Below are 27222 nucleotides of genomic sequence, written 5' to 3'. Positions count from 1 at the left end.
AATCTCTCTTTTTTGTATATGGATATTTTCAAAGGAACTCTTCAAAGATGGCTTTGCTGTTTCATTCTTATGTATGCATATCATTTGTCTGCCTACCTTCTCGTTTGATTCACCAACTTTTTGCTCTTCAGCCCTTTTGTTCATAAATTGGTTTACATAGGGCTGCATTCGTTACTAACTGTTAAAACAAACAAGTATACTTTTACTTGTTTCCCTTCGTTGTACATCTTCATGCTAAAACAACTCTTACAAGATGGCGTGCCAATGATTTATCCATGAAAACTTAGCTCTTTCGCCTACATTCTCATTGCATCAACTATTTGCTCTACAGCCCTTTGACTGAAAAGTATTTATACATAGGGCCGCACTTACTGTTTAGTTAGTCATGTAGTTGATTATGAGAAATGTGACTTGCCTTGTACGGCCACACCCAATATTTGGACTGATGCCGCTGGTTTTTCAATTCAGAGTGCACCGATGCCTCCAAACCAGACCTGTGTGCCTGTGCCCTAACTTTAAAACTGTGTATGTTTGGCTTATACCCAATTGGCAAAAGCTGACTTGTAAGTCCCTAGTACATGGTACCCAGGGACTGTAAGTTAGAGGGTCATTCCAGGAACTGCAGCACTGATTGTGACACCCTGGTTGTGACCAAGTTAAAACATGACTCCCTATCTGCCACTACAGACTGGAGGGGCAGTTGTAAACCACTAACTCGATTTTGACATTTAAAGCAATTGGAGAACCCATAAGGCAGGCCTGACGAACCTTGAGGCGGGGTGCTGTATATTAGGCAGTGGAACGTACTTTGTTGGCTCAACAGTAAAAAAACGCAATTTTCATTTTTATTGTGGAAAAGGCTATTTTCCCAATGTCAAGTTCTGAGTTGCAGGCTGCAACAGCAGCCCTGCTAACTTCTGATTGGGACTACAGCAGTTGATACTGCAAGATATCAAGCAGTTAGTTACATTAAGCTCGACTTGATGCCCAAGTCTTTTTGCCGTGTGCAACTTTCACCAGGTTGTAATTTTGTTGCCCTAAATCCCCTGTGTCCCTCAACAGTTGCACATGGGGTTTGTCCCTGTGATAGTTTACGGCCCTCCTCGGAAAACACGCAAACGGTTCCCAGTCAAGGACACAATAGAAGCCTGCGTGGGGGTGGCGTTACCTCCCCCTGGCAGGAAGCCACATGCTTGTTGGCTCTAAAGATGTGCTTCAAATGAGAAGCCGCCTTTGAAGGGCAAATAGTGAACACTTGGGAGAGGCGCTGCTCTGTGCTCTGTTTAGGTAGACAGGCTGCCACTCGGGAAGAAAAGGGGAAAACAGTTGTAGCCCCCTTGGTAGCCACACCTCTTGTTTTGGCTAGGGAGATCTACAGAGAGAGAGAGAGATTTCTGCCATCTTGAAGGTAGACAGAATGCAGAATTCTTGGCTAGCCAGATGCCACATTCCACTGGCTACTACTGACCATGAGGGCATTTTCGGGGCATTAAAAGGGTCCCCCCGGCACCCAGCACGCAGATCTTGATGAACTGGATAAGAGGACCTAAGGACTGCCCTGCTGCACCAAGGACTGGCGAAGAGAGGCTGCACCAATGTGGACTGCATCTGCTGAATCTGGTGGCTAACAAAGGAGCAGGGACTGTGCCTTGCTCATGGAGAAGCCAACTCCACAGCCCAGCCAAGGCTCAGTTGGCTGACCCCCTGTTCACTGCACAGGACCACAACAGCTGAAGAAGCATGCTGGGTGAGCTGGTAGCCCAAATCTCCTAACCGCTGCTCCAGGGACCAGTACTGGACCAGTACTGGATGCTCAAAGTTGACCCCGAGTCTGCTGAGCCTGGAAGCGTATTTTAGAGTCCAGCTTTGTCGCCTAGAAGGCAAGTTATCACTCAATGGAAGGATTTCACTGTGATTGAGATACTAAGCGACTGGTAGCCCAGTGGTGACTCGAACTTCTGCCAGGAATGAGAGGACTTTGAGAGGCTAGTCAATCAGTTCTACTGGCCCCAGATGTCTGCGAAGGTAAAGGAGTTTTGTTGCTCCTGCCTCCTTTGGCAGGCCAGTGGTAAGGCCGGGGGCAAGCCAAAGGCTCCCCTGATAGTACTTAATGTGGTGGGGATGCCCTTTGAGAGTTTGGGGATTGGCATTGTCTGTCCCAGAAACCCTCCCAACAGCATCAGGGAGCAGGTTTATCCTGGTGGTAGTAGACCATGGCACCAAATAATGAGACTATCCCCCTTAGGACAACCACTGCTCCTGCAGTATCTAGAGCCCTCCTTGGAATCTTCCCCGGGTGGAACTTTCTTAAGGAGGTGATATCAGATACAAGCATACATTTGCTGTCTTACTATATGAAGGCCATGTGTGATGAGTAGTGTAACTTACAAGGACACCATCCCCAACAAAATATTTTAGTTGAGAGATTCAACAAAACCGTCAAAAGGCATGATTATGGGTTTGCCTAAAAAAACTCAGAAAGAGATGGGATGTTCTCCTCCCATGTCTGTTGCTCGCTTACAGCGAGGTCCCCCAAAAGGGAGTTTGCTTTAGTCCCTTTGAGCTACTGTTTTGGACACCCTGTAAGGGGTCCACCAAGCTTCGTGAGAGATGGTTGGGAGAGACCCCATAAGGAGCCCAGCAGGACAGAGTGGACTATGTGCTAGACCTTCGTTCAAGAACGACTGAGTGCTTTAAGAAGGCAAATAGGAATTTGCAAGACAAATTATCTGCCCATATCTAATCCTAGGGACGTCACCTCCTTGGTGGGCCTAGGTACGCTCAGAAACCCTCATAGGATCACCCATGTCAACAGGCTCAAGCTACCTCATGATAGGGCAAACATCACCATGCTGATGGTGACAAATGGTGGAGGGGGGTGGTGGGTATGGGAGAGGAAAATGAGTCTTTCTCAGACCTCTTCACTTCCAGTGCCCAATTTGGTACTGTGGAAGGAGTAGTTCTCTTCTCCACTCTGACAGACCAGCAACAAAGGAACTGCTATCAGTTGCTGAAGAAGTTTGCTGATTTCTTTCTCTGACCAAGTTTGAGAACAATGGTATACCCATGATGAGGTCACCAGTGACAGCTTGTCTGTCAAGAGCAAAATATAGGGGTTGTCTGACCATGTCAAGGCCAGCATTAAGGCTGAGGTATGCATGATGTTAGAGTTAGGGACAATAGACCCCTCTGTTAGTCCATGGGCCAGCCCAGTAGTACAACTACCAATCCCAATCCCAAAGGAGGAAAGCCTGAGATGAGGTTCTGTGTGGACTACTGACGCTTAAATGCACTCACAAAGACCGATACCCACCCCATACCAAGAGCTGATGATCTCATTAATAGGTTTGGAGCAGCTAAATATCTGGGCACCTTAGACCGGTCTTCAGGTTATTGGCAGAGAGCCCTCACCCCAGGAGCCAAGGAGAGGTAGCTTTCTCTGCACCTGAAGGACACTTTGAATTCAAAGGGATGCCCTTTGGGTTGACGAATGCACGTGCCACTTTCCATAAGTTGGTGAATCGTGTACTATCAAGTTTGGAAAGTTTCAGTGCAGCTTATCTTGATATAGCCGTATTCAGTTCCTTCCACCTGGGAGGGTCGCTTGGTACAGGAAACAGCCTTTACATTGCGGCTCGAAACACGCTGTGCCTTAACGCGGCCCAAGCCACAAATGGGTCTTTACAATGCATTCCTTTACCACGCAAGTATTTGCAACAACTTGCCTTAAGGAAAGTGTTGTTGGACTTTAAGTCTAACACTTTCCCTACTGTTGCGCAGACTGGAGTTGGAATAGTAAATTATACTATTCCAGATTCCGGAGCTCTCCCTGAGGCAAGTCGTTGTAATGACTTGCGTGGTAAAGGAATGCATTGTAAAGACTCATTCATGGTTCGAACCTTGTTATGGTAGGCGTGGTAAATACCTGTGTGGTTCTGACATACAACTCTGGGTACACCTCAAGGAAGTGCTTGAGGCCTTGCTGCAGGCAGGCCTGACTATCAATGCAAGTAAATGCAAAGTAGGGCAAAGTCCTTTTGTGTACTTGAGCCACAGCCCAAGATCCAGACAATTCTTGCCTTTGAAGCTCTTAAGATTCAGTCCGACTTCAGGGTCTTTCTTGATCTGACTGTGCAGTACAGGAGGTTTGTGAAAGGTGTTTATCGTAACATAGTGGCACTACTTACTGAACGTATACCTCCAAACTGCAACTCAGAAAAGTTATCTGGACTGGACAGTGTCAAAAGGCTTTTGACACCCTCAGGGAAGCTCTGTGCTCAGCACCTGTCCTGAAGGCTCCTGACTTCAGTAAGTAATTAATTTGTCATGCCTCTGAACATGGGATTGGGACAGTGTTGGCACAAGTGAATAATTTGTACCAGTATCAGCCAGTTCCCCTCATTAGCAAGCTACTCCCCCAAAAAGCAGCATTGGAGTGCCATTGAAAAGGAATCCCTTCCTGTCATTTGGTCACTAAAGAAATTGAGGCCCCTACCTGTTTAGTACTTGCTTAAGAGCTTAAACCGAACCTAGGATTCTCAGATGTCTGGTCCAGATGAGAGGAGAGACTCAGAGTTATGGAGGTATTTCACCTCCCTACATGATATGGACTTTTCAATGGAACACAGACCGGGAACTGACCATGCCAATGCAGATGGCCTTTTCTAGTTCTTCCTATTAGATAACTACCAAGATAAGGGTTAGTTGATCACATTTAATCTAGAGGCCATGTAAGGAAATGCCTCTTTTTGTATGGTTACCCCCAAAGTTTTGGACTGATGCTGCCGGTTTTTCAACTTTGAGAGTGCACTGAGGCCCACTAACCGGACCTTTGTGCCTGTGCCATGACCTTAAAACTGTGTATGTTTTATTAGCTTATACCCAATTGGCAGAAGCTAACTTGTAAATCTCTAGTATATGGTGCCCAGGTCCTGTAAGTTAGAGGGTCACCCAGGGACTGCAGCTCCAATTGTGCCACCCTGGGTTTGACCAAGTTAAAACATGGTTCCCAGTCAGCCACGGCAGACTGAAATGTCAGTTGTAAACTGCTAACTCTATTTTGCCATTTAAAGCAATGGCAAAACCCCATCTGTGTGTGTGTGTGGCGCGTGTGTGTGGCGCGTGTGTGTGGCGCGTGTGTGTGGCGCGTGTGTGTGGCGCGTGTGTGTGTGTGTGTCGCGCGCGCGTGTGTGTCGCGCGCGCGCGTGTGTGTCGCGCGCGTGTGTGTCGCGCGCGCCTGTGTGTCGCGCGCGCCTGTGTGTCGCGCGCGCGTGTGTGTCGCGCGCGCGTGTGTGTAGCGCGCGCGTGTGTGTCGCGCGTGTGTGTGACGCGCGTGTGTGTGTGTGTGTCGCGCGCGCGTGTGTTGTGTGTGCACGCAAAGCCCCATCTTCGTGTGTCTGTCTGCGAAATTAATAGCCCTAATCGACGTTCCTCGCCACTGTGCAGCACCAGGGACCCGGACCTGACACTCAAAGTTGCCCCCAAGTCTGCTCAGGCCAGGAGATTCGTCAGAGTGCCCCTTGTTTGCCCAGAAGGCAAGGTATTGTCCAAGGAAAGATTCCACTGTGACTGTGATACTGGGCAACTGTTAGCCCCGTGGCAACTGGACTTCTGCCTGGATCAAGATAACTTAGAGGTACGTTTACGCCTGTGGCCAGGATCATCTCACCAAGCCTGTGGACAGAGTAGCCGCCACAGGAAGACCCCCATTGACTGAATCGCTTCCTTGAGCATCATTAGCATTCTGTATCCATTGCTTCTGATGGATACATCTGCTTGTGGATTACTCACCTTTTAAATTACCCCTTGCGCAGCATACCACAAACTTTTTTCATAGCTCTTCCATGTCGACGAGGACATCACAATGGTTCGGCTCCGCTCGCAACTCAACGTGACGTCATCGGAGCCATAAGAAGACCTCGTTGGCGTGCTGACGTCAGTTCCTTTTTCATCGCGTCGACGACTCGTAACGGTTTTTCTAGGACTCTCCATTTCTTTATGGTTAACATTGTTACAATCTATCTGTAATTGTAGCAGTGCAATGGCTATGCAGAAAAAGTCAGGGTTCCAACCTTGTAGGGAATGTGGGGAACATGTGTCCATCACGATGATTGCCTTTGGTGCCTGTCGTCAGACCACAACGTCGAGGGATGCTCTTCGTGTCGCCGGATGAACCCGAAGGCCCTCAAGGAGAGGGAAGCAAAACTGTTCATGGCTCGGGCAGAGAAGCAGAAGAGTGGTCAGAAGAGGACAAACTCAAGGTTGAAGTTGCCGACTCAACACACCTCGATGTCATCAAGGAAATATAAGAAGAAGCGACGTCATGGTTCCAAGTGTCGCTCTTCTAACGACAAGTCACCGAAGTCTGGGTCACCAGCTCTGTGCCTTCACAGGAAGGATGACATCTCACCTACCCCTTCACCGCAGGTGACTCCGGTGCATTTTCTGACTCTGAGGGACTCTCCTGCACGCAGGGAAGCGAGTCCGTTGCCTCCAGCTACTCCGCCCCGGGCGTCTCCGGAGCCAGAACCAGCCTTCCGACCTCAGGTGATTCCAGATCAGGCGGATCCGAACCCACCTTTTCCAGCTCCAGGTGTAGACCCTTTGCATTTTTTTAAATGCAATGTATGGCATGTTTGCCAGGGCTGTTAATCCATCCAGTGCGCCTGGTGGCCCCATGGGGGCGCTTAATTATGCCGAGGCACCCTTTGCCTTCCATGGCAATGACTCCAACTTGGCCTCTCCTGACACCGAGATTCTCGACCCCAATCCCGTCCAAGGGAAGTATGGACTATTCTCTGGCGCCGATGGGCTCTGGTACGGCCGCCGACGCCAATAACAAAGATATGATCGAGAAGGGAGGCACAGAGGCTTCTGGAAGAGGAGGAATTCCAGGCTCAACAGGAAGAAGGGGAGATACTGGATCCCATGAATGATTTTGAAGGGCTTCAGGAAGCTAGTGGGCTGGGCACATCGCCAGATAGGGAACTCTCTTCTCCCAAAGCTCTTTCTTCTCAGGAGGTTTCTTGCTACCATTCTTTTATAAGGAAGGCTGATGACCTTCTAGATTTACAGTTGCCTACTGCAGAGGTCGAATCAAACTTTCTTACTGAGGTTCATCCCCCCCCTTCATCGGTGGTGGAAGCTTTGCTTCCGTTCAATGCAGCCTTGACGAAACCCATCTTGGAACTTTGACAGATACCTATGTCTGCTCCAGCTGTATTCAGAACAGTGACAAGACAATACAAAGTTAGGGCTGGGGATTCTCTCTGGATGTTCAGGCCACTCTGTTGGATCTTCCCTTTGATGGCTCTAGACTCTTTGGGACCAAGGCAAACTCTGCTCTACAAGATTTTAAAGATAGTAGTGCTACCGCTAGATATTGAGGTTTGCAATCTCAGCCTAGAGGTTTTGGATACCGGAGATTTCAGAGCTTTGGGAAAGCTGCTCCATTTCGGGCCTGACAGCAGCAACAGAACCTTCTGTATAGAACATACAGAGGAAAGGGAAGAGTTAGTCTGTGAAGGTCTGCTTGCCAACAAGTCTCCTCCTACTCTCCTGTTCCCCCATCTGACTCCGCAGGGAAGCAGCTCTAGATCCCCCATCTTAGAGCATGTTGGACCCGTGGGAGGTTGGGTGCCCTATTTTCTACAAAATTGGAAATCTGTTATGCCAGATCTTTGGGTTTTGAATCTGGTGGAAAATGGGTACGCCCTTCTTTTCTGGGAGATTCCCCTTCTTTCCCTCCTCACCAGGGCTGGTGTTCGGAGGACCATCTGTTGCTCCTGCGACAAGAGGTCCTGTCCTTGCTACAGAAAGGTGAGATAGAGGTTGTTCCGGAGCAGGAAAGGTGTAAGGGATGCTACTCACGGTATTTCCTGGCCCCCCGAAAAGGACGGTACTTTGAGATCAGAATCTTGAATTTTTATCTCAAATAGGAGAAATTCAAGATGTTGACCCTAGCTCAGGTTCTGCTTGCGCTGCAGCAGGAAGACTACCTATATTTACAGGATGCGTATTTCCACATTCCCATCCTGGAGTCGCATCGGAAGTATCTCTGTTTTACAGTGGGGTCTCAACACTACCAGTTTGCAGTTCTCCCGTTTGGTCTTACATCCGCACCACGGGTCTTCGCAAAGGTAAAGGCGGTGGTAGCAGCACATCTCAGAAGGTCGGTGATTCTTGTTTTCCCCTATCTGGACGACTGGCTGCTCAAAGCAAAGTCGCCAGAGACGATGCTGCATCATTTGCAAGAGACAATGCGTCTGTTGTTCGACTTGGGTTTTTCGATAAGTGTATCCAAATCTCACCTGGTGCCCTCTCAGCGCAACCTGTTCATAGGGGCAGTACTGGACACTACTGCGAGTCGTACATTCTCGCCTCCTCCGAGGATTCTAGACAAACAAGCTATGATTGCAATGTTTCAAGATGGAGCAGCTGTTCCAGTCCTGAAGGTTTTGCGCCTGCTCGGTCTGTTTGCTTTCTGCATACTGTTGGTCAACCATGCACGCTGACACATGAGGACACTCCATTGGTACCTCCGCAGGCAGTGGTTACAACACTACGGGGATCTCAGAGAGATAGTCAGAATCTCCAGAGACACTGCAGCTGAGCTGTTATGAGGAGTGTTCCAGGGAACCTGTCTCAGGGGAAGCTGTTTCAACCTCCTTCTCCGTTGGCCACAGTGCTAACGGATACCTCCACTCTGGGGTGGGGAGCTCATCTGAGGGATCTGGAGATCAAGGGCCTTTGGTCTCCAGAGGAAAGATTGCTTCACATCAGTCTTCTAGAATTGCGCGCAATATGTTTGGCTCTCAGGGCTTTTCTTCCCTCCTTTCGCGGTCAGTCGGTTCATGTCCTGACAGACAACACTACCGCATTGTGCTACATAAACAAACGGGGACGAGTAGGGTCGTATCGGCTCTGCGGCTCTGGTCTTGGGCTCCGGACCATCAGATTTACGTGATTGTGAATTATCTGGCAGGAGTGCTGAATGTGCGTGCAGACAGTCTGTCGGCAGTTCTCGACCGATCGATCACGAGTGGAGTCGAAATCCAGAGGTGGTCCATCACGTTTTTCAGGATGTGGGGTTTCCTCAGTTGGACCTGTTTGCCACTCAGGAGAATGCGCGCTGCCCGTCGTTCTGCAGTCTCCAGTACCCGATGCAGGGAGCGATTGGGGGGGTGGGGGGTGCGTTTCAGTTAGATTGGGGCTCACAGCTTTTTTATGCGTCCCCTCCCATACCCTTGATTCCTCGGGTTTTGAGGAAGATTCGCCAAGACCTGGCCCAAGTCATATTGATTGCCACGGATTGGCCAAGAAGGATGTGGTACACGGACCTCCTTCACCTCTCATTTCACCCTCCGCTCCATCTACCTCTCAGGGCACACCTCCTCTCGCAGTCGCAGGGGCATGTTCTACACCCCCACCTCCAGAGTCTGCACCTTCATGCCTGGAGATTGAACGGGCAACCTGAGTTCTTTCTCTCTCCCACCGGATGTGGTGGATATTATATTATCAGCCAGAAGAGACTCCACCAAATCTGGCTATTCTGGTAGGTGGGACAGGTTTGTTAGATGGTGTGGAGAGATCAATTGATCTTTTACAGGCCCATTTGTCTGATAATCTGAGTTTTTCTCTTTTCTTGGCTTGACAGGGTTGTGCGGTCGCAACTGTTAAGGGCTACTTGTCTGCCTTGCCGCTTTCTTTGCTTGCCAGACCAACCTTCTTTGTTTAAGTCTCCTATGGTCATGAGATTTATTAAAGGTCTCCCTACCAGGTTTCCTCCCACTCCGTTTATCATGCCTCAGTAGGATTTAAATTTAGTTCTTACTTTCCTAATGGGTTCCCCCTTCGAGCCTTTACATAGTTGTCCGTTGAGGCTCCTGTCGTTCAAGACAGTTTTCCTGTTTGTGAGTACTTCTGCCAGGAGGGTTAGTGAGCTACAGGCTCTTAGTCCTAAGCCCCCTTTCACTTCTTTTCATGCAGATCAGATGGTTCTTTGGACCAGAGCTGCTTTCCTGCCTAAAATGGTCACCCCTTTGCACCTAGGGTGTAATCTATTACTCTACCTACTTTCTATCCTCCCCCTCATCATTTCAAGGAGGAGGAGAGACTTCACCACCTGGACCCTTAGAGGGCGGTCAGCTTCTACCTGGACAGGTCTAAAGACTTCAGGCTGGATAACCAACTCTTCATTGGATACATAGGAAAAATGAAGGGCAAGGCTGTCCACAAGTGAACGCTGCCCTGGTCGATTATATTCTGCATTAAGATCTGCTATGCCTTGGCCAAGAAGGAGCCTCCTGAAGGTATTTTAGGTTATTCTACCGGAGCCAAGTCTTCTTCTTTGGCTTTAGCTAGAGGTGTCCCTGTTGTAGACATCTGCAACGGGGACGAGTAGGGTCGTATCGGCTCTGGTCTTGGGCTCCGGACCATCAGATTTACGTGATTGTGAATTATCTGGCAGGAGTGCTGAATGTGCGTGCAGACAGTCTGTCGGCAGTTCTCGACCGATCGATCACGAGTGGAGTCGAAATCCAGAGGTGGTCCATCACGTTTTTCAGGATGTGGGGTTTCCTCAGTTGGACCTGTTTGCCACTCAGGAGAATGCGCGCTGCCCGTCGTTCTGCAGTCTCCAGTACCCGATGCAGGGAGCGATTGGAGGGGTGGGGGGTGCGTTTCAGTTAGATTGGGGCTCACAGCTTTTTTATGCGTCCCCTCCCATACCCTTGATTCCTCGGGTTTTGAGGAAGATTCGCCAAGACCTGGCCCAAGTCATATTGATTGCCACGGATTTTTCCTATGTATCCAATGAAGAGTTGGTTGTCCAGCCTGAAGTCTTTAGACCTGTCCAGGTAGAAGCTGACCGCCCTCTTAGGGTCCCTGATGTAGACATCTGCAAGGCGGCAACTTGGGCCTCCCCCCCCCCCCCACACTTTCATGAAGCATTATTGCTTGGACTCGGAGGTGAGGAGGGACAGCGACTTTGCACGTTCTGTGCTGCAGGATTTTTTGGTATAGGTAGGCGGACACCCTACTCCAGGAGCGGGACTGCTTGGGGATTTAATTCAAAAGATGAGGAATCCACTGGCAGATGTATCCATCAGAAGTGTAAGTTACTTACCTTCGGTAGCGCTTTTTCTGGTGGATACAGTATCTGCCTGTGGATTCCTCACTGACCCATCCGCCTCCCCGTTGTCGGCCTACTTATACCGAAAATGATTTTGGGCATGACATTCTTGTATTTCATTGTCATTTGCATTGATGTTATGATTGTCGCTAGGAAATGTCTATATTTTAGAATTCTTAATTTTCTTTCTTCTTTGAATCATATACTGTGTATATTTGTGCATATATTGTACACTGTGTGTACTTGCGAAATGTTGTTGGTTCACCTGTTCTCCTCGAAGGCATGGAAAAAATGGGTGGAACTGGTCTTATGGCTCCGATGACGTCCCGCGGAGCTGAACCATTGTGACGTCCTTCTCAACGTGGGAGAGCTATGAAAAAAGTTTCAGTGGAATGCTGCGCAAGGGGAAATTCAAAAGGTGAGGAATCTACAGGCAGATATTGTATCCACCAGAAAAAGCGTTACCGAAGGTAAGTAACTTGTTCATCAGGACCACTTCCATAGGAGTCTATGGCAAGGAGATAGAAGTGATTGGAACGGACTGGAGACTGCTTCTTCCTGAGGGCCTTGCTGGTCCCCGTGACCGACTCCCTGACTGAGTTGGTTGCCTGAAGAAACTGAAAATAACCACATTCCTTCTTAACCAAGTTTTGTTTCTAAGTGTCTGATTCATTGAATCTGCCAATGCTTGTTAGTGGTGAAGTCAAAAATGCACATTTGCTGTATCTCCAGGAACCCTCTGGTGGATGTTTTGTTTTGTGTCAAAAAATAGTCTATTTTTATAAATTGGTGTTGGGAGTTCTTTGTGTTTCATTTATTTCTTCCACAAATGTTTTGATGCTGTCTAAATGCTTTTCATCTGTTCCTTTGCACAAGCTTGACTGCTCAGAGCCACAGCTACTCGGGGTTGAGCTAAAGTTTAACAAACAAAACACAACCACATCATATAATACACCTCATCTTTTCAAAGATGTCTGTTTTAAAGTTCAGGAATCTGCAGTTAGTAGTATCCGTCATAAGAACATGTTTCTTTCCTTCGGTAACTCTTCTGGTGGATGCTCTGACCACAGATTCCTCACTCACCATTGACCTCCTCATTCTGCGGAATGGTATCTCTTTCTATCTAAAAGGTCCCAAATTAGAGATCTACACACTGGTACCTCTGATTGATTTTGTGCTCTTCGATCGAGGGCGCACAGACAGATTCATGAAAGAAATGGGCTTCGGCAGGCAGGGTTGGTGCTTATATGCGACTGCTTCTGTGGAAGGATTCATCGCGGAAGCACAAAGTGCCTCCTGCTGGCATTCAGGAGCACTGCTGTGAAAGATTTCCAGTCCTGGGATATTCTTAAGGTGAGGAATATGCAGTTAGAGTATCTACCAGTAAAAGTTACTGAAGGTAAGTAACTTCTTGTGTTTGCAGGAAGTGAAAAAGTGTAAAGGCCAATGTTTATAAAAATGCCTTGATGGCAGTCCTGGAATATATGCCAGTAGAGTGGCTTGCTGCGCCAAGAGTTTCTGCTCACATTTCCACTTGTATGTTTCCTCTATTGTCATTACATTGTACGAAGTCACTCACATTCAAAGCAGACCACTAGACTAGCTTAGACATTTTACACCTTTTTAATAAATAAGTTTGCATCTTTGACAGCCTCTGGACATTCTCATGACCATGAAAATATCAGTAATTTGTTTAAGGGTTTTTAGACCTCCTCAAGAATCTTAGCCTTAGAATTAATGAACAAACAAAATGTATATTCTTTGGGCAAATACTGGATCACTTTTATCTGGTTAATAACTATGGCTTCGTCACAAATTTCCTTATCATTGCACTTTTAGTAAAGGTAACTTCGTAAGCCTGCTGACTTTATGGGAGGCTAGTAGAAAATAGTCTCGGTCTCTGGAGAGGTGACTCCTGAAGACTTTAGTTATATGTTGTCAGGAAATAATGCTACTGGAGTGTAGGCTTCTATAGTGTTTAAGCCATGCTGTTGGTTGGGAGACATCTGGGAAGATTACGAAAGTTGTTGGCTTAAGTAAGGGTACTTTAATAATCTAAGTGGACTCCTTAGCTTTCTCCCTGACTAAAAAGTCTGTTCAATTGTGGTTTGGGTTTGTCTGTTTGATGCTGTGCATGTGCATTATATTTGGCTTGGACTTGGCCACATACTGCTGATAAGCATGTAATTTGTGTTTAAATTTGTTACATGCTCTTTAACATTTGAACTGGATGTAGCCTAGGACTGTAACCGCCTGTACATGCATGAAGTCTGAGTTGGCTTGTATTTTGCACATGCATGATATTTGGGTTTAATTTGGTGACGTAGTTTGATATTTAGTTTCAATGTAGTCTAAATCTGTAATCCTTTGCACATGTTTGGCATATAGGAATGCGTTCCAGCTCTGCAGGCGCATGAAATTTGGGTTCGGATTAACCAGGTTCTTTGTTGCCGTGGTTCAAGCTAAAAATATTTAGCATGTAAAATGAATGGTTAGTCCAAACTGTACCTTCTAAGATTTGCAATTAATTATCATGATATGGTTGGGTGGCAGGCCTCTTGCACACTGCTGTTGCTTTTAATAGTTAAAAACAATCTGGCCCAACCCATGAATCAGAAATTATGGAACATAGTAATCCATAGTGCAAAGTGTGTGGGTCCTGGCTATCTAGCTGAGTGGGATAAATTAGCAATTTTTTATTGTAACTGATATTTTTTCTTGCATGATAAAGGTAAATGTTTCTTTGCAGATTAAGCACTGGGAACTGTTACATTACGATTAATGAACTAATGGCAATTTATAGTTTGGCTTTAGGTGTTAAGGGACTAGAAACGTTGTCTCTGATATTTTGTTTTCTTTTTGGCATGCTCAGGTGACAAAGGATGATCGAAGTGACGTTGAGAGCAGCTCTGAAGAGGAAGATACAACACCAAGTGGTGGTAAAGGTTCACGCAGCACTTGTAGCAATGGGGCCAGTCGAATTAACGGGCACGTGAACACTGGCCAGTGGGCAGAGGAGTAACAAAGGCACATCCTGTTGGATCCTTCAGGGAACATGTTGAATCAAACTTTTCAAAACTGATAAACCGTGGCAAGCAAACCCATTTAGTGTGCCGCCCCAGCACCTGGTATCAGACCTGGAACATCCGAAACCTCTGTTGAACACCTGATGTACTTCATGTCCAGGGCTAAAGAAATGAACTAGGTTGCTAATGAAAAGGAAACGATAATGGAAGCAATTTGATTTTTCCTCTGTTTTGTTTATAGCATTCAAAACCTCAGGAGACATGCTCATAGAATACATTGCTGTACCACTTGTAGTCTTCTAGGGTCATCCCATTTCTTTTTTTAATTTAGTCACATGAGCATTTTTCTGGTTTTAGATGAACTGGTATTTATTAAGAGAAACTCATGTGATGAAGGAAAAGGTCTGTATTGACTGTGATGGGACTTTGATGTCAGTGTGCTGTGGATTGTATTGGCGGCTTAGTATCAGCCAAGCTTTGTCTGTGACATTTGCTTGGTACCTGGTGAAGTACTGAATGATGCTATGTTGGATCAGCCAAGTGTTAACTGATTGCTGCTTCATTTTTGTCTGGTACTAGGTAGTCAGTCTAGCTGTGATGAGTGACTGCCTTTTACCGGCCTTTTGTCTAATGCATGCCTGGTATCAGCTCAGCAGAAACTGCAGCGGAATATTGACCAACCATAGACTGTGACAGCTGCCCTGAGGTGACCAAGCACAAACTGTGAGAATTGGCTGGGGTCAGTGAGTTACTGATCGAGTCAGCTTATACAAGTTGATAGTTGCCTCTTAGTCCACCGGAAATTAATTAAACAGCACCTGATTCCGACACAGTTGCAGCCTTGTATAGAGGGGCTCTGGCAAATGATATGAATGTATAGTTGGTACTGGTGGTAATGCAAGAAAAGTGCAAAGCAGTAAGTTCAGTACTGATAGTGAGACAGACCCCAGTTTCAGCCTTCTTATTGACATGCCTGCTCATTCAGATTTCTTTAAACATACAGTCAGGTTTGAGGGTTACCACTGAAACAGCGGAGACTGTTAAAGAATCTATTTACAGAAACACAGACTGCTGAGGGTACTGCTTCTGTCAGACCTGCTAATATCTGTACTGTATACTGCTGCACTTTATACTAGCTACACTGCTGCAGTAATTGGTAATGCTGGACCCGGTATTATCTGCAAACTTGGCTGAACGTGGTACTGAGTGTGATAAGAATACTTCAAGCTGATCTGCCTCTAATTACCAGAACTTTAAACTGGTATCTGGCTGGTACCTGTGACAGTTGGCTGATAGCAGACTTGTAGTGGCTTTTACTGCACACAGTTTCCTTGCTTTTTGTTGCAGTGATTGTTGTAGAAGCCCTATTCTTTCTGTAGTGGCGCAGGCTGTCATCATACCAGCTATCTGAGTTTAGTGTACACTCCCAGTCCCTGTACTAGTTATATGTTTTGTTTTTATAATGCTGTAAATCTATAAACTGCAATAATGCTGTAGGTATATAGCACATTTCACTCCCCTGAGCAGCAGTGTGTACCAGTTATCCCTCTGGCTGGTCTATGAGATGGTACTCACTATAGGCCACACTCTGGGGGTCAGGTGCGTGCAGGCTAGCTTAGGAATGACTTTCCATCTCCTTGACTGGACTCTAAATTTGGGACTGATGTCTCTCCAAATTTTTGGTGCTGAATATCCAAGAGCACTCCGCCTTACTTGATATTATGCTTTCTTGTCACTTTGATGTTTGAAAATCTCCACACCCTGCCTAGAGATACCAGAGAACAGGCAGGAAACTGACTTGGGAGAAATGTACAAAGTAGTGGCACAGCAACTATCACTTGGAAAGATGCAAGCACTGCCCTTACAAGGGAGCTGGGTTCGCACCGACACTTTGAGGTACTGTGGACAGACAGGTAGGTAGCCGGTCCTACATCCGAATTATGCTGGGGAAGCAGAACCTGTCTGAGTTTTACCATTTTATACTGTTTACTCTCATCTCTGTGATTAAAAACAGGATTTGAAAACGAAAGCCTCCGTATTCTTTTTTTTTTTTTTTTTTTTTTTTTTTTTGTGGGTAAATGTCATATATCTTATCCTCAATGTTAGACCTGGCACCATTGGCGTGGGTCTCCTTTCCATCTTTCACTTTTGTCTCCCCTGTGTTTGCTGGTGTTCGATGCTCTGGGCGCTGTGCCACTGCCATTCTGTGCCACAGCGCGAATGCTCCCTATTGTAAAGTGACTGTATGAATTGGTATTCCCTATAACCCTAGCTGACCCAAGGAACATGTTTGGAAAGTCGAATTTAGCATGCCTGAGCTCAGAATATTGGAGTACATCTTTTAGTGAGGATTATTTTTGTATTCGGTGTTTGAAAGTACCACTTCTAGAAAGGAGGTATTTTCTTGCCTAAGTCTTCCAGTGTGCTCTGCTGTTATGTGTATTGGCTGTCTGGTTTTGAAGGGACAGGGCAGGCTGAGCCCGACCTGGATTGAATAGAGAGATCTGCAGTTGGAGTATGGGGAGGGGTGACCCTTTGATCTGAGCAGGGCTGTGCCTGGCAAGGTGAATGATTGCTCTACCTCCCACTGTGCGTCTGATGGCAGACCCCTCTTCCTGAAAGGCAGGATGCCGCCTTGTAAACAAAGTGCTCCAGGACCACACCGAACTGGTTCTGGCTGGGTTCAGTGACTTGACTTTTGAGAACAAAGACTTTTGGGGTATAAATATCTGTGCTAAAACCCCTACAGGGTGTGTTACTTCTGGATGTCAAGACGAACCTCTGTCCGTGTAACGAGAGGGAAACAACTTTGAAACTTTTCTCCATCTTGCTGACGCAACTACCCAAGAGCCTGATTTGAGCTTGTCTCCTGCTGAAGTCTCGGGGACATTAGACTTCACCCATCAGCCGTCCGGATTCCTATTTGAGAGGGATTCTACTCACAGGTGAGGCCTCTGTTGAGAATTCCAGAGCCTCTGGTTCTACTGCGGGGAACGCGGGCTTAATGTCATCGCATTGCTATTGTGGGCCGTCGCAGCTGAGGAGCTGTTGTCGCTGAGAGTAAGCATTTGCCTGTGTTACCAAAGTCATCGTGATCGCTATTGTGGGCAGCCGCAATTGAAAGGCTGTTGCCGCTGAGAGCCCGCATTTGCCTGTGTTACCAAAGTCATCGTGATCGCTTTTGTGGGCTACCGCAGCTGAGGAGCTGTTGCGCTGAGTGTCCGCATTTGCCGTCCTACGAGAATCAGCGCTATCGCTATTGTGGGCCGCTGCAGCTGAGGAGCTGTGCCGCTTACTGCCCGCATTTACCGTTCTACGAGAATCCTCGCTATCGCGGGCTGCTGTAGCTGAGGAGCTGTGCCGCTGAGTGCCTGTGCTACTCACCACTTCGAGGATCTGGCTATCACCTGTGGGTGCCCGCCTTTAAGCCCCGTTCCAGGATTACTGTGAGTGCATGCCACGGACCGCTACAGCGGGGATCTATTGCCGCTGCGAGTCCGCCTGTCATCACCGCGGCTTCCTTGTGAGGCTGCGTGCCGTGCCCCTTTAAACCTCAGGTACATTGTGCATCACCGGGTCACGTGGGCCCCGGCCTCGAACTAAGTTCGTTCCACACTCTTTTTGAGTGCCTCTATTGCTGTGAAGTGAATCTGTAATTATGTGCATTGTGGTTTCTTGATCGCTTTTGAGCCTTGTATTAAGCCTATATAAAGATACTTATTTTTCTATAGCTACTTGTGTGGTGTCCCTTTGTAGTGTCTTCACTGCGTTGTTTGTGTTTGGTCATAAATGCTTCACACACTGCCTCTGAGATAGGCCTGTCTGCTCGTGCTACGTTACCACAGGGTTGAGCAGGGGTTATCAAAGGGTGTAGCCCCCTTACTCTGACTTAGGAAGAAGGACCCCTATTTGGACATCGGCGCCAGCCGCTGCCAACTAGGGCCCCTCATTTCTAACACTCAACATATACCATGTGAAATTAAAAATATGTAAATTGTTGTTTGCTTAAACATGTTTGGTTCTACTCCAGATTCAGCTGTCTACTTTTCAAATCGCTTCTAACCTGGACAGTTTTTGATGGCATCTGGGATTGAGGTCAGAATTTGAAATCTTGGAATAACATGCCTTCAAAAGTGTGCCTCGTGCACATGCAAACTGCTTGATTGTATAGGAGCTTTGTTGCAGACACTTCTGTGTCTGATAGCAGTTGACAATCTTGCCCATTTCCTTAATCTTTTTGCAGAAATATTTTACTTTTATTTTTAATTCCAGGGTTTTTATTGAGACATTTCTTTTTATAAACAAAATCAAATCAGAGGCAACATAGAGATGCAGAAGTAGCCAGTTACATGGTGAAATAAGCAAGTAAGCAACATACTTTAGATCTGGTCATGATATGTGGGTTCCATGTGAGCATAAGATAAGCAAAAGTCGAGCTCAGCCTAATGACACCAAATAGGAAAGAGTGAAAATAAATAAGATTAACAATGGCAAAAGAAGTGAAAGAAGAGAGAGGAACCCTCTTGTCAAACTCCAACATGGTGTTATTAAATCAGCCAATTAGCCAAGAAGGTGTATCTAAAAGTGTAACACCTATTCAGTACATTATAGTATCACCTACACAGTACCTATATTACAATATAGTTAATATATGTTCACATAACAATTGGGATACCTGTTTGGTACATGTAATGGAACAGGTACTACTGGGAAGGGGGTGGCCTGCTGTCTCATGTGGCTTTTGTCCTAGCGAAGTAGATTTGAAGGGAATCCCAGACGTTAATCTGTGGTTTCCATTTAGAGTTCTGGAGAGAGATATTGTCAGCTCCTCCTAAAAAAGTAATCCAGTTAAGCCACACACGAAAGGAGGTAGCAGTTGGTCAATATCGATTTCCAAGCTGAAGTCAGCAGTATGTGTACAAGACGTCTATCGTTCTGTGAGTGGATCTGTGGGTCTAAGAAACCCTGAATTAGGAGAGAAATTCTTTTTTAAGATGTATCTCGCATAGAGAGTGAATAAAGTCAAAAACCTTATCCCAGAAAGGGGCAACCGCCCTGCAGAGAAAAAGTAAATGACAAAGGTCCCCAGTAGCTGCATGACGATTCCAACAAGTTGGACCATCTCTTGGAGCCATTTTATGGATTTGAGTCGGTGTCCAGAATGTCCTATGAAGGAGCCAGTACTTTGTTTGAGGAAGGGAGGGCGAGATCTTATGGGACACAACAGACTTCCAGATTAGCTGCCACTTGTCTGGGGGAATGGACCCATGTTTATCCCAGTGTCCTAAGACGGTCCCCGTGATAGATGTGTGTGAGAAGTTGGCCTGATGTATGATGTCACTAGTTCTAGTGTACACCTTATATCAGTCCAAATACCCTTATGGTGATTGGTTGTAAAGTCAACCTTATAGACCAGCTATCCTAGTGGTAGCATGGACAAGAGCAGTCTTAGGCTAAACTCTGAATGGCATGTGAAGCCAGCTGTGATACCATATACAATCCCCTTGAATACCTAATGAAAGGACACCACAACAGATCTATATATAAAATAAAGTGTATTTATTCTAGTCAAACCCTCAGCACTCTTTATGAGATTAGAGGTAAGTACAACACAGTCTTATTTAAGCATACATTAAGTCACACAGGTAAGTAATACAGTTAGGCCCTAGGGGCCACGCAAACCATATACTAAGTAAGTGGTATAAGAACCACTGTCACGGAAATAGAATAGGCCTAGGCCTAGGGAATCGCTGGGGCTACACTACACTAGCGTTAGTTAGGAAGTGGGAGGCCCACGGGATTCGTGTGCAGAGTGGAAACACTCACGCGTAATGCGTAAAAGTCAATAGCAATAGTACAGTTTAGAAAACGGTAGATTTAGGACACTTCCGGAGTAGCTAGGAAGTTGAGACTTGAAAACTAGACACTAGGATAGTCACTATCCTGATGAGCACCGGAGTACCCAAGTTACCTAGCCCACAGGCTGCGGGTGCATAGGGGTGAAGATGCGTCGTTTTCGTCGTCGACTCCTATGGATGCCTGAAGAAAGATGCTGACAGGCAGTCAGTGAAGAGTGTCCGGTGGATCCCAAGGCTGGGATCAAGAAGAGAGGAAACCTGCAAGCAGAAGGGACAGAGTCAAGGTCACTAGCCAGTGACCACGTGGAACCAGGAAGGAACCAGGCGATGTCGTGAAGATTGCAGGTGAAGGTGAAGCTTGTCGCTGCAGCCAGGAGGACCAGGAAGCGTCGAGGACGACCAGGACCAGGAGGCGAGCTGTCCCACGAAGGCTCTTGCTGTCGGCGGCGTCGAAGTTGGACTAGGACTCACCAAGCCTTGGCAAGCGGAACCCACGAAGAACGGAGGACTTGCCTCTGGTGCAGACCAGGAAGGTCTGGGGTGCTTCTTCTTTGCAGAGAAGCGGGAGCCAGTCTGGAGGAGCCAAACCAGCACAGAAGATTTCAGGGTGCGTCGTCACAAAGGCCACTAGCCAGCGGGCAAGCAACCGGACAGACGCGGCAAGCAGGAAAATGCTGAAGGGCCCCACGCAGGACTCGTGGAGTGTGGGGGGCTGATCTTCGGTGCAGATGGTGCTTGGGGTTGGGGCTTCTCAATCCCCGGTGCACAACTTTGAGGGTACCTCAGAAGCTGCGCTTTAAGTTACTAGCCACTTTTTCCAGGTAGCCGGTCCCACGTTGCTCGTCGCCTCCACGGATCTCAGCTCTGCTGTAGATGTGGATCAGGGTCGGAGAAGTCTGGAAGTCAAGGCTCTGGTCAGGCTCTGCAGTCGGTTCCTCGTAGAACGTGGGTAAAGCAAAGGGTAGTCTCTTGATGGTGCCTGTTTGCACAGGGTAGCCACTCCTTGGCTACAAGGGAGATTCTTCAGTCTTCTTCTTTCGTCGAATGTCGAAGGTCCAGAGTTTCTGTTCAGTTTTGCAGGTTCAGGATAATCTAAAGTCTTGAGGCCCAACTCCCACTCTTATACTAATCTGGGGGGCTGGGATACCTGCTAGGTCACGCCTTATGGGTGGGACCTGGGAGGGGGTGGTTACACCCACTTCCCTTTGTCCAGTTTCGCGCCAGAGCTGGGGCTGGAGTGCCCCAGCGCCGGTTTGAACTGGACTATGCAAGGAACACCTTGTGTGCCCCAGGCATGTCTCATTCCTTTCAGCCCACCCTGCCCCAATACACTAAAGGCTGTCTGGGGAGGTGCCAGCACCTCCCCAAGCAGGAAACCTATTGTCCAGGCCTCCCTGGCTGGGATCACTCCCAGCAGCAGGAGGTCAGACTTGTGTCTGTGGCAGCAGCATCCATTTTGTGATGCTGAGGCTTTGGTTAGAGTTAAACAGCAAAGTAGGATTTTAACATGTCTCTCCCTCTAGAAGGGAGGGATAATATCCTCATCACCAGAAATGGTATGGGGGTATTATTCCCTAGTGTTAGACACCTTACACAACATGTTTTGATAAAGCCAAACCATAGTTACCATAACCGTTTAAGATTATAAGGCACTTTAAGAGTATATGGTAGGCTATATCATAGAACAGCTATAAGGACATGGTTCCGAAAGCTGCAGACAGGCTCAGCTCATGCTAGAGCACCATCTCACATGTTACCAAGCACTCTGCCTCCAGGATTGTTAAGGCCTGCCATAGGAGTGACTGATAGGTACACATGTGTCTATATATAAGGGTAGATATAGGCATACTATATCTAAGCAAGGGGTGATTACACGACCTTGCCCCAGCTGAGTGATCAGCCAGTTGTGTCTGATTGGAAGGCCAGACCAGGGGTGGCATAATACATGCTGCAGCCCCTGGGAGGCCTAGGGTACACCTATGCCCTGGGTACCTAGGGTACACTGTACAGGGTCCAATAAGGCGATCCTTACCAATTGGTTATGTACCTAGGGTACATGGAGTCCATTTTAAAGAGAGAGCAGACAGCCTGAGACCCTGAATGGCAGGATCTCAGGCCAACTAAGTCGAAAAACCAGCTAGACACTAGGCAAAAAGTTGGGGGTAACCATAGTCAGATATCCACCTTCCTACAATGTGGTTTTTTGGTTTTAGGATGTGATAAAGTTTGGAGGACTGGTGACCTGACTTATTGAGGGAGAGCATTGTCTTAATGATGGAGGGATGTTTGTCCGGGCAGCTGATCTTAGACAGACTTTGAGCTTAAGAAAGTCATAAAAATCTGTGTCTAGAAGATTGTATTGCTTGAGTACTCTGAAGGAAATCGTTGTTTCTGGGGTGCCCAGTTGCTTTAAAAAGTGGATGCCTTTTGATGCCCAGGATTCCCAGAAAATTGTTTTCCCCTGGATTTTTATCTTTGAGTTGTGCCAAATCGATATCATGTTCGAATGATTAAGAGGATCGTCTACAATTTTATCGATTCTTCTCAGTGCTCTTTTAGTATTCTTAAAAATGATTTTACCAGAGGATGTGGGTATTCTGTTGCATGTTAAAAATGTGACAGGATGAAGTACACCTAAGATTTCTTTTTCAATTATTAGCCAGATGGAAGTGTAGTCAGGAGGCTGCAAAAACCACAGGGAGCCTTGTCTTGTCAGGAAGGCAGATTGATATTTTTTTATAATTAGCCAGGTTCACTCGGCCAAGGTGAACAGGTAAGCGCTGTTTTTTTAGAGAAATCCTACGGCGTTTATTTTGCCATATACATTTTGATGATAATTTGTCCAATTTTTGATGGAAATCCTCTGATAGTACAAGGGGTAGCAGCATACTGATCAGATAATTAACATTAATGGTCTCAATGCGGCCCCACCATGTGAGAAATTTAGGGTTTCAGCCCTCCAGTACAGTTTCGACCTTTTTCAGTGTTCATTTTTCATTATGTCGGAGCGATTTTAATAAGTCTTCATTGAATTCTGAGCCCAGGTATTTAATGAAGTGGGGTTGCAAGGTTAAACTTGTAAAGTTAAAAAGATTGTTCAATCCCATGATTCTAGGCTTGTCTTTGAGTTTGTAGCCAGACACCCTAGCATAGCTTTCGATTGTCTCTAGTAGAGGGGGAATTGAGCATGTTGCCTCTTGCGACCTAATCAAAATAACGTCAGCGTATGCAGCCACCTTTGTTGTCTTTTGGTCGAAGGTAACTCCAGAGATAGAGGGGTTTGAGCGGATACTATGGCGGAGTGGCTCCTGTGTCAGGATGAAGAGGTGCGGAGACTGGGGCAGCCCTGCCGGATGCCTCTCTCCAATTTGAAAGATGAGGATAAGAGACAGTCTGAACAAACTCTAGTGGAGGGGGCGCTGTACAGGGCCATGATCATCCTTGTGAAGGTCTCACTGAGGTTGTACTTAAACAGAGGCTCTCGGAGGAAGGACAAAGAGACCCTGTCAATTGCTTTCCTCAGCATCGAGGGTGACCGCTACAGTATCGGAGTTGAAAAGTTTGGCTTTCTCAATAATGTGACATAGGAGACGATTTTTGTCGCTTGATAGTCTGTTTTCCATGAATCTTACCTGGGAATGGTCAATTAGGGACAGCAACAGTGGTACTAATCTTTTACAGAGGATTTTGGCATAGATTTTTGCATCTAGAATGGGGCGGAGCTTGCCGCGCAGCGAGATGGCCGCATTCTATGCGAGCTCCTTGCTGAGGCCCGGATTAGTCCTATCATAATCCTGCACATCAAAACCGAATTGCTTTAAATTAGGTGCGACTGGACGTCGCGAGTAGGCTGGTGCCTTCCGGAGCCAGTAACCGGCTACTCTGAGCACCTTGGCTGGAAACAGCGTAAGTCCAGCTCTCCGGGCCTTGCTGGGTGAAACCGAAACCAAGGCGGTGACCTGGAGTAGCGAGAGGAGCAGGGACGTAAAGCACGCACGGCAGCCTTATCTACTAGTTAGCTCCGGCGGTGCCGGAACACACAGCGGATACCTCCGGATGGCAGCTGTGGCGGAGAGGTGAGCCCGGTGATGGGGGAGTGATAGACTCAGCAACCGCACGCCCCTTATACGGAGGAACCTGTAACCCACCTGCATATCGTAGCGGTTTGAGCCACGCGACCGCCAGCAATCGCGGGCATTGGAGAGAATGAGCCGGCGGGAGAACTACGCTACATAGACCAACATTGCGAGGGGCGACAGCGCGAAGCGCTGAAAAGCAGTGATCAGGCAGGAACAGGAGGTGAGTGCGACACCCTGGGGGAGACAGCGCTCACACGCAAGAAAACCGAGCTCACAAGCTGCGTGACGGTGGGATCTGAGCGCAGAAGTGCCATCTGCCTGAACTGGATCGAGAACTCAGGCCTCACATACAAAAAGTTGTCCCTGGGGCTAAATAGGGATCAGAACATTGGAGATCAACACTGCCATTAATCAACACCCCTGAGGGACGCCTACCAAATACATTCAACAGAGGGGCTTGGGGCCTGGTTCCCAAACAGCATACAGAACTGAGCGCACCCAGGGGGGGAGACATCATATCCCAAATTTGGCATCAAAATGCTAGTGGTTGGGAGTTAGGCTTTTCAAGACACTACGCACAGCATTGACAGGCGCTGACTTATATTTGATTGCCTGGACGCTATTGATTGGCCAGGCCTCTGGATGAAGGCTGTAATAGCAGAGGTTGGTGGGAAAGACGTGCTGGATTGACCTACCTGCAAGCTAGTTGCGAGCGCAATTGTCCCACAAGACAGATATCACTGCCTGCTGAGTTTCAACGTGACCTGCGCTACTGCTACAACGCCACACAACCCTCGCAAAACAGGCAAGAACAGTCACAGCACCATCATATCGCCGCCGGCGGTAATTCCCACCCCTGACATCTCAAATTCACGGGAACGCTGGCATAGAGCCAGGCAAAGAGCTGGGAATATGTGCAAGACGGACAGGACCCAGCCAAAGCTAACATTTGAGCATACCAAAAAACAAATGGATCGGGGATGGAAGAACCGTCGCAGCAACAGGAAGAATCGGGGGCCACTAGTGGAGTAACAAATGTTGAAGTGCAAGCCATGTTCACTACTATACAGGCTGCTCTTACCAATATAGATGGTAATATTGATGCTCTCACATACCTCGTCGACAGGATGTCTGAGCGCCTGGACAAGCACATGGAACGTCTAGACCTGGCCGAGCGGCGAATATTGGACGCCGAGGATGCTCAGGTACAGATGGATACGAAGCAAACAAGGATGGACAAGCAATTAGCAGCTATCTCTGCAAAGGCAGAAGATTTGGAAGCGATGTCCCGCAGAAATAACATTCGCCCGACGGGCATAGCAGAGATAACAAACACCGGCCCAATGGAAAGATATGTGGAGCAATTGCTAATTGCAATGCTAGGCCGGGACACATTCTCTGAGATATTCACCGTTGAGCGTGCACACAGATCCCTGGCGCCAAAACCGTCGATCGGTTCATCACCAAGGCCGATCATAGTGCGAATACTGAACTATAGAGACCAAGATGCAGCGCTCCGGAAGGCAAGAGAGCTGGGGAAACTGACACATGAGGGCATGGATATCCCCGACTTTACGGTCTCAGTGCAGGAGGCCAGAAAGAAATTCAGCCAGGCGAAACAAAAACTGAGAGAACTGAATATTCCATACACAATGCTATATCCAGCACGGCTCTGGGTCACGGATGACGGGAAAGTGAAAATCTACAACGAACCAAAAGAAGTGCTCAACTTTATACAACAGAGAGAACATCCAAAACCGAGACGTGGATCCCCGCGGGGGGACCAAGAAGACCAGCATACCACATAGGTTGTAGAATGACGAGACATAGCAGGGAGAAGAGAACACCACTGCACGCAAGACAGATCTGAAATGGCCTAGGAGACAAGGCATGGTTGCATAATGAATACAGCCTCAGGAAGCGGATGAAAATATTATAGCCAGGTTGTTGGTGGACTAAGAGACATTGGCCATGAACAGTGGAATAGCTGCAGACAACTCTGGTAGCCCGATGGAATAACTCTGGTAGCCCGATGGAATGCAGAGTTAACAAGTGGTAACTAGACGAAGCTCAGAGGGCCCAGTGATCAACACAGATAAGTTGAACATCTCCACACTTCGAATCACTTTGAGTAATGAAGTATTACGTACTGTGCTGGACTATGTTTGAAATATGCACAACCTTGGAAACATTGCAGACTTATTGCGGACTTGCCAAATGCCCCTATATTAACACAACATGTTATGTTTGGTTTTGATGTATACGTTTTGCAGGGCGTTCGCCCATGTGGGGGCTCCCACAGGAAACGGGCTGGCAGCTCTTGCCCTCAAGTGTACACCACACTAGTTCATTGTAAGGGTTTTTTTTTAGTTATTTTGTTGTTTTTTTACATGATTAATCGAGTTGGGAATGTCTCCGCTTCTGGGGCTAGGGCGGAGTGGGTGGGGGGGGGATAGTAAAAAAGGTCTGGTCGACAGAAACTATTAATGCAACTGCCACTTCACATATGCACCATGCAAGGAACACGACCATGCCAGGCTATGCCACATGCACATGGCTGACACCAGAACGAACACTAGGACACTGACATTATTGACATGGAATGTTCGCGGATTTCAAAATCCACAAAACATACGGAAAGTACTTGCATATTTTGATAGACACGGTATTGACGTGGCATGTATACAAGAAACACACTTAACCTCTGCTACAGAAACACGGGTGGGCACTAGATGGGCCTCCTACCGCATAGCATCATCTTACTCCACTTATGCTAGAGGGGTTATACTACTGATAAGACGGAACATCCCATTTCAGCTGCTTCATGCATTGGGAGATGATCAAGGCCGCTATGTTATGCTGCAAGGTAATTTTGGAGGCTCTGTGTTAACTATAATCGCATCATATGGCCCAAATATTGATGATCCAGGCTTTTATGCGGAAATTTGGGCCAAACTGAGGGAATTCCCCAGTGCTCCAATAATATGGAGTGGAGACTTTAACACCTGTCTGGATCCGGCACTAGATAGGTCCACGGGTAATGAGCGGTATGGCAGATGAGCAACTAAAGCCCTTAGAGACGGTATGGCAACATGGGGAATGACTGACATATGGAGAATGAGGCACGC

General features: G+C 47.3%; 1 protein-coding gene across 1 annotated transcript in view; it reads left to right on the top strand.

Annotated features, from left to right (window-relative positions):
* Positions 1-16181, top strand: part of CERS5 (ceramide synthase 5) — a 539422-nt gene extending 523241 nt beyond the window's left edge. The window contains exon 10 of the mRNA XM_085654524.1: positions 14004-16181. Within this exon, the coding sequence (XP_085510650.1) occupies positions 14004-14153 (150 nt within the window). The 3' untranslated portion in view covers positions 14154-16181. The remainder of the gene's footprint in view (positions 1-14003) is intronic.
* The last annotated feature ends 11041 nt before the right edge of the window (positions 16182-27222 follow it).

Source organism: Triturus cristatus, chromosome 4_1 (assembly GCF_964204655.1).
Source record: "Triturus cristatus chromosome 4_1, aTriCri1.1, whole genome shotgun sequence".
Taxonomy (NCBI): Eukaryota; Metazoa; Chordata; class Amphibia; order Caudata; family Salamandridae; genus Triturus; species Triturus cristatus.
The sequence above is the reverse complement of the archived record's forward strand: the minus strand, read 5'-3'. Positions and strand labels throughout refer to the sequence as shown.